Source organism: Erpetoichthys calabaricus, chromosome 2 (genome assembly GCF_900747795.2).
Source record: "Erpetoichthys calabaricus chromosome 2, fErpCal1.3, whole genome shotgun sequence".
In the NCBI taxonomy this organism is placed as follows: Eukaryota; Metazoa; Chordata; class Cladistia; order Polypteriformes; family Polypteridae; genus Erpetoichthys; species Erpetoichthys calabaricus.
In genome coordinates this window covers 187,466,308-187,474,309 of record NC_041395.2, presented here as the reverse complement: position 1 = coordinate 187,474,309, position 8,002 = coordinate 187,466,308, and the positions used below count along the sequence as shown (strand labels likewise).

At 32.8% G+C, this 8,002-nt stretch overlaps 1 protein-coding gene across 1 annotated transcript in view; it reads left to right on the top strand.

Moving 5' to 3' along the window:
- The window catches only part of pnpla2 (patatin-like phospholipase domain containing 2), a 122,813-nt gene that overhangs the window by 41,759 nt on the left and 73,052 nt on the right, over positions 1-8,002 (top strand). Inside the window, exons 2-3 of the mRNA XM_051922082.1 lie at positions 2,467-2,699; positions 3,120-3,185. Of these exons, the coding sequence (XP_051778042.1) occupies positions 2,467-2,699; positions 3,120-3,185 (299 nt within the window). The remainder of the gene's footprint in view (positions 1-2,466; positions 2,700-3,119; positions 3,186-8,002) is intronic.

Genomic DNA, 8,002 nt, shown 5'->3' with positions numbered 1-8,002 from the left:
AGTCTTACCAATTTAATTACAATTGCAACTTAAGTTGCAAACAGTCAGGTCATGTTATGTAAATTAAGAACACTGGGCTATACCAAATTACACTGGAAACATAAATCTGAAACAAACCATCATTAAAAGGAACTGACTGTATGAAGAACATTTTTCCTTTCTAAGGACCTTTTATGTTTCTTCCTCCCTTCTGTGCTTGATATAATGTCAAGGAAACCTGTAGCACTGAAACTCAGAAAAATACTTCCTAGATGGTAATTTCAAAAAGTCAAAGCACAGCTCAATGTAACAGTAAAACAAAAGGTGTACTCTGAGAAATTCTGGAAAAAACATAGCACATAATGCAATGGTGATCATCAGATAGATAGGGCGTTAATTATTTATTTATTTACTTCCACAGGTTCTAGTCACACTCTTACACGTACGCGATCAATTTAGAATAATTAACTAGCCTGCCATGCTTGAGTTTGGGATGGGGGCTGCATATCAGAATGCAGCACTGTCCGCAGACTGTGACTCATTGACCAGTGGAGAGCAGCACAGACTCCTGTGCCATGCTACTGCTTCATATCTTGCATGAGATGTAAAGGGTTTCCGAAAACAGAAATAAAATAACAAGTAAAAAGCTTTACAGCCTGTTGTGTTGTGAGATTTTGCATATAACTTGATAAATATTTTGTATGTCTTTATTTGTAATTTAGGCAAAGCAATGTAATTTAGTGTTACTTTGGTGAGAGGCATTCGTGTTTGCCCCCCCCCCTTTTACGACTGAGTTTCTTTGAATTTTACGACAGAGTTGGGGGTGTGTGCTTTAAACCAAATTTATTTTAAATAACTACAAGTCTGTGTGCCGCCTGAAACTACACATCACCATTTAATCAAGTTGTATGATTGCCAATATTCAAATGTACTTTGCATATTGTTAAAATTTATAAATATTATCAATAATACATTATTTTGTGTGTAACTTCTGCTTGTCTTTTTACTACACCTAATTGCCTATAGATATAGAAGGGAAGGTGGGGATAAGTTATATACTATAATACCTTATAAACAGTGGTAAGTCTGTGAGATTAGGCATTTTGACAAAGGCTACATATTAATAATACAATAGGAGAAAGTAAAGCAACATATATTACTCTACCAAGACAAAACACAGCCAAACAGTAATCTTGCACAAATGATAAATTGCTCTGTTAAATAAAACATAGTCATGTACTAGTATATGGCTATATGGTGATGTCCATAGCCCCAGGGGCCTAAATTGTACTAATCCAGCCATCCATTTTCTAAACCTACTTTATCCTTAGCAGGATCACAGGGAAGGAGGAGCCCAACCCAGCATGTATAGGGCGCAAGGCAGGAACAGTCCCTGGACAGGGTTCCAGTCTATCAGAGCTACTAATTCGTTATACAATGAACTTCCTTTTTGTGTATAAATAAGTGTGACTCATTACATATCAAATATTTCTTCCTTTTCTTGGACATGAAACAATGACATTGTGATTGATCACATTGATTCCTATGGTTTTGGCCTTGGGACAAGGGATCTGTGAACCTATTTCACTTCAGGTTTCATTACAGTAATCAAATTTTCACAAGTGTGCACATGAAAGCAGTCTGATTATTTCCCTGTCACTCCTTCAGAATATCCACATTACAGTATTCTGCCATCTTGGATAAATTTTATAAATTTTTATCTTGTTTAATACTCGTATATTACACTAGCTTCATGTCATGTAGTCATAGTAATTTTACAGCAGTGAAATAGCCAAGAAATTACTTCAGAATATCTTGTATATTTTTTTCCAGTATTTGTAATAGTGAACAGTTTTGCAGCATTAGTTTTATGTTAATCAGCAAAAACACCAGAAAAATCTACATAAAAAACAAAATATACTGAAATTTTATACTATTGTACATTTACTTTTTTATGTAAACAAAAATATTAATAAACTACAATTTCAGCACTTTCCTATGATAGGTTTATCTTAAGGCCAGTTGAAGCTGGTGTTTAATCATGTTGGCATGTTGGTAGTGTAATCCATGTGGTTTGTTGATGGGGAGGGCATTGGAAGAGGCTACTTCAGCTTTCACTCAGCAAAATTACTGCATTGTATTGTCGTCTAAAGCTATGTCATCTTTGCATATAAGCAAATTAATTTTTCTAATTTCTCTTACAATTAGAAATTGTTTTGAGGCCACAAATTAAAAAAAGAAATGAACAGAAATCATGGGCAGTATCAACATTTTGTAGCATGATATTAAACAGTTTCATTTGTGCAGGGAATATCTAAACTGGAGAACATTTGCAATACCAGAATTTAATTATTTATAATTGATATTGGCTGCAAAAATCCAGACACACATACATCAAACTTTTTGCACTGTTGTTCATAAAAAGTACTTCAATATAGGTAACATGCAATTATTTCTTGCTATATTTATGTATTTATTTATTGCTAGGAGAGGCAGGGGCTAACATCATTGAAGTTTCCAAAGAAGCTCGCAAGCGCTTCCTGGGGCCTCTTCACCCTTCATTCAACCTGGTGAAGATAATGAAGAACCGCTTGTATCAGACACTGCCAGAAGATGCCCACATACTAGCCAGTGGCCGTCTAGGCATCTCTCTCACCCGTGTTTCAGATGGAGAAAATGTGATGGTATCCGAGTTTAACACCAAAGAAGAATTAATACAGGTTTGTACACTTAAGAAGCTTTTTGTGCCAAGTGTTTTAGGCCTGAAAAAAATGTAAATCTAGGCTTGAGCATTGCAGTTTATACACTGTCCATGTCAGCAAAAATGATTTTTTTGGTAGTAATTTTACATTTACATATTAAAGGTGTGTTTTTTGATGTTAATTTTTGAGGAGTTCAGAGTAAACCATGGCAGTGTGAGTAAATTTAAACCACAATTTGCCTCTTTAATACTCTGTTCTGGTTCAGGATTATGAAATCCTGAGCAAGTCATTTAACTAAAATGTGCTTAATTTGTAACATGTATACATAAATAATTGCAATTTAATCTAATTTTATGTTGTGTTGGCTAATAACATTTGAAAAATATACAATAATCAATAGTAGTTTATAGTGTGTTCCTTATCTAATTTTATATTTAGGCCTGCGTGTGTAGTGCCTTTATTCCTGTTTACTGTGGACTAATCCCACCATCACTTCAAGGAGTAGTGAGTAACATGACTTTTATTTTTCTTTGTCTTGGTGTACCTCTGAATAATTTATTTCTTTTTAAGTGTAATTGTTTTATTTACTAATTTATATCTGCAGCATCGGTCTACCAAGCCTACTGTATTGTTGTGGTATGTTTCAATATCGGTGGATCAAACAAACTAATGTATTTAATTGTACTCATAGGTATAATGACAAGTAATTGAATTAAATTTAATTAATAGACAGAAGACAAAATGCAGACTGTTAGAATATTGATGTTTCATTTTTAGCCATAAAACTGAAAAAATGCAGAAAGTTTTAAATGTGTTTTGTTTTCAGCTGAAAATGTATCCTAATCTTTAAGTATGTAATTCCCAAGACAAAATAAAAAGTGAATGCCTCTTAATTTAATTTTCATTATGTTAATACATTATAGATATGCCACAGAGGTATTAGTATCTCAATTGTTAGATGAATTTAGATCATTCTGTTAAAAAAAAATCAAACATGGCAGAATAATAAGCGAGTTGCAGAATTTTTTTAGAGTAATGTGGCTGAAATAGTCAACTGCATTTCAGTAAACTAAACACCATTTTAATATTTTTATTTTGAAGCCAAAAATCAGGAGCCAAAAGAAAACAATATAAACAGGAAGAAAACATACACAAAATAAAAATGTCGAAACAGCAGATGTATAGAAATTTAAATATGGGATCACCAAAACAATATTAAGTCAAAATCTTGTCATTGAGTGAGTGACATTGTGTTCTTGTTAAAAAAACACAACTTATATTGATATTATGACAAAATAAAAGCTGTTTACAAATGTTGCTGTTCAACTGTCACTCCTCACAGGGTGTATCTGACAGTGAACAATGAATGCAATCTCCAACATCAATTAAAAAAAAAAAATCTTCTTTTGAAAGTAATTGTGCACCACTTACTTTGGGCATACTATTCTTCTACTATTGTGTGTACAAGCTTTGATGGATATAAGAGTAATGTCAACATACTGGTGCTTGGGGTGCAGTGGATTGCATTCAGTAACTACAGGGAAGATCATAATGTTCGAGAAAGTATGGATGGCTCTTCTGGTGTGAATTTGCTAAAATCCTCATTTTTTTCCCCTTCTTCAGTAAAGAAAATAGACATGTGTATAAAAATTGTGTGAAACATCAAGAGGTAGCAATTATTTTAGGTCACTAAAAGAATGCAGATATGTCAGGCCTTGCATTTTAAACAAACTGCCCAACAATAGTATTAGTAAATTTATTACATGAAAACGACCCTAAGCACACAGCCAAGATATCAAAGGAGTGGCTTCAGGACAACTCTGTGAATGTCCTTGAGTGGCCCAGCCAGAGACCAGACTTGAATCCGATTGAACATCTCTGGAGAGATCTTAAAATGGCTGTGCACCGACGCTTCCCATCCAACCTGATAGAGCTTGAGAGGTGCTGCAAAGAGGAATGGGCGAAACTGGCTAAGGACAGGTGTGCCAAGCTTGTGGCATCATATTCAACAAGACTCGAGGCTGTAATTGCTGCCAAAGGTGCATCGACCAAGTATTGAGCAAAGGCTGTGAATACTTATGTACATGTGATTTCTCTGTTTTTTTATTTTTAAGAAATTTGCAAAAACCTCAAGTAAACTTTTTTCACATTGTCATTATGGGGTGTTGTGTGTAGAATTCTGAGGAAAAAAATGAATTTAATGTATTTTGGAATAAAGCTGTAACATAACAAAATGTGGAAAAAGTGATGTGCTGTGAATACTTTCCGGATGCACTATATATATATATATATATATATATATATATACTAGCAAAATACCCGCGCTTCGCAGCGGAGAAGTAGTGTGTTAAAGAGGTTATGAAAAAAAAAAGGAAACATTTTAAAAATAACGTAACATGATTGTCAATGTAATTGTGTTGTCATTGTTATGAGTGTCGCTGTCTTTTATATATATATATATATATATATATATATATAATATACACACACACATAAACATACATATACATATATATACATATCTACATATACACATATGTACATATATATATATATATATATATATATATATATATATATATATATATATATATAGACATAAATACATAGATAGATTGACACATATATATACATATCTACATAGATATATATGTAATTGTGTTGTCATTGTTATGAGTGTTGCTGTCATTCATATATATATATATATATATATATATATATATATATATATATATATATATATAGCAAAATACCCGCGCTTCACAGCGGAGAAGTAGTGTGTTAAAGAGGTTATGTAAACATATATATATACATATACATATATATACATATCTACATATACACATATCTACATATAGCAAAATACCCGCGCTTCGCAGTGGAGAAGTGGTGTGTTAAAGAGGTTATGTAACTATATATATATATATATATATATATATATATATATACATATCTACATATACACATATCTACATATACATATATATACATAAACACATCCACATATACATATACAAATTTACATATCTACATATATATATATATATATATATATATATAAAAATATAGACATACATATATACATACATACATTCAAATATATATATATATATATATATATATATATATATGGTTGAAATAGTTTACTGTCAAGTAAATGCAAAGAGTACACGACATATATATATATATATATACTGTATATATACATATCTACTTATTGGCTCCTGTATTTAGGATATAGCGGGTTGGACAATGGATGGATGGACATCTGTATGCATAGCCCTATTTGCCCGTTTTCATTTTTTTTCTTTCTTCAGTAATATTTCAGTAAACCCGGAGCTTGTCAGTTCAAATCCTGGTACTGACACCACTGTGTGACCCTGAGGAAGTCACTTCACCTGCCTGTGCTGCAAAAAACAAAAGTAATGTAACAAATTGTACCTCAGATGTTGCAAGTTGCTGGAATAAAGGCATAAGTAAAATAGATAAATATGTATTATACACATAGGAACTATTCATTTATTTTCAGTTAAGTCATCTGCAGCAAACTTTTATAAATGAGGGTTTCTCATTTTTAGATAGTGCAAACTGTTTCTTCTTCATTGACGTTTTCTCTTGGAGAGGTTTTTTCATTTCATTGAAAATTAAAGCAGCAGCTGCCAAAATATGTAGCTTTCTTATTAATTTTTCAACATTGTGTAAAATAAATTTATAAAGTAACATAAAAGGTTTAAATACTGGTTATCCTTTTACACTAAAATATTACTAAAGAGATACAAAAAAAAGTAAAATGGATATGTTCTTTTTCTTTAGGGAGATTAAATATTACTGAAGAAAGAAAAAAAAATATTAAACAGCCAAATGGGGCTATGCATACGAACTTAAAAGGTTTAAATAAAACAGAAATATATATTTTATTTTTACTTGCTTAACTTGTGGAGGGTGTATCCTGTAGCAAAGCCCTAACTTTTTTCGTGAAAACCCGTTTCAGTCAATAAGTCTTAAAAACAGGTGTAAAGATATTGACAATAAGCTAAGCAAACCCAGGAAGACATGGAATCGTTTAAATCAAGTATCATTACATCTTCCTTTCTTAAAGAGAAGTAAGGCAGTACTTACAAGCTTACATATTTATATATAGACAGACATACATACATACATATATATATCTATATCCGAAGCCGTGCAAGCACACTCTTGAGAATGCAACGTATAGTTGTACAGAAGAAAAGCAATCTTACCTGAAATGAATGGCAACCTTTTGTAGGTTTATGAACTTAATTTAAACTTTAGGTTTACACTGTGCTTTCTTTCCGAAGTGCCTGCACTCATGAATATGTTTGTATGTGTCAGTTGGTCAAATCCACGCGCTTCGCACCGGCGAAGTACCGCTTTTAAATTTTTATTAAGAAGAAAATAAAACCTTTTTAAATTGAGGGAAAGTATACTAATTACAGTTTGTTAAGGATCTGTTTTTTTGTGAAGCTGCCTTTACTCGAGTGATCACTTCGACCTGACTTGGTGGCCAACTATAAGCGTTACCTGGTAGGTAACCACCCATACAATCAGATTGTGAATCAGACTACGAATGCCGTGAATGTAATTACACACTCACTGCACTTGCTTACGGTAATCGAACCTCGGACGTCAGCGCTAGAAGGGCTTAGCAGCGGTGAAGTATTGCTTTTAAATTTTAATTAAGAATAAAAGAAAACCTCAGAGGTTCGATTCCGGTAAGGGAGTGAAGTGAGTGGCTGGTTACATACCAGGTAACGCTTATGGTTGGACAGCAAGTGTGTGTGTGTGTGTGTGTATATATATATATATATATATATATATATATATATATATATATATATATATATGTATATATATATATATATATATATGTGTGTGTGTGTATCTATACTAATAAAAGGCAAAGCCCTCACTAACTGACTCATCACTAATTCTCCAACTTCCCGTGTAGGTAGAAGGCTGAAATTTGGCAGGCTCATTCCTTACAGCTTACTTACAAAAGTTAGGCAGGTTTCATTTCGAAATTCTACACGTAATGGTCATAACTGGAACCTGTTTTTTGTCCATATACTCTAATGGAGGAAGCGGAGTCACGTATCGTGTCATCACGCCTCCTACGTAATCACGTGAACTAAAAACAAGGAAGAGATTTACAGCACGAGTCAAATGCGGGAACGAAGGTAAATGACGTTAACTTTTGAGTGTCTTTTAATACTGTGTAAGCATACATATTAACACGTGCAATTAAACATGTGCATCTACGGGGTGATTTCTCAGGCTTAAAAGCTCGCCTTTTATCAAAC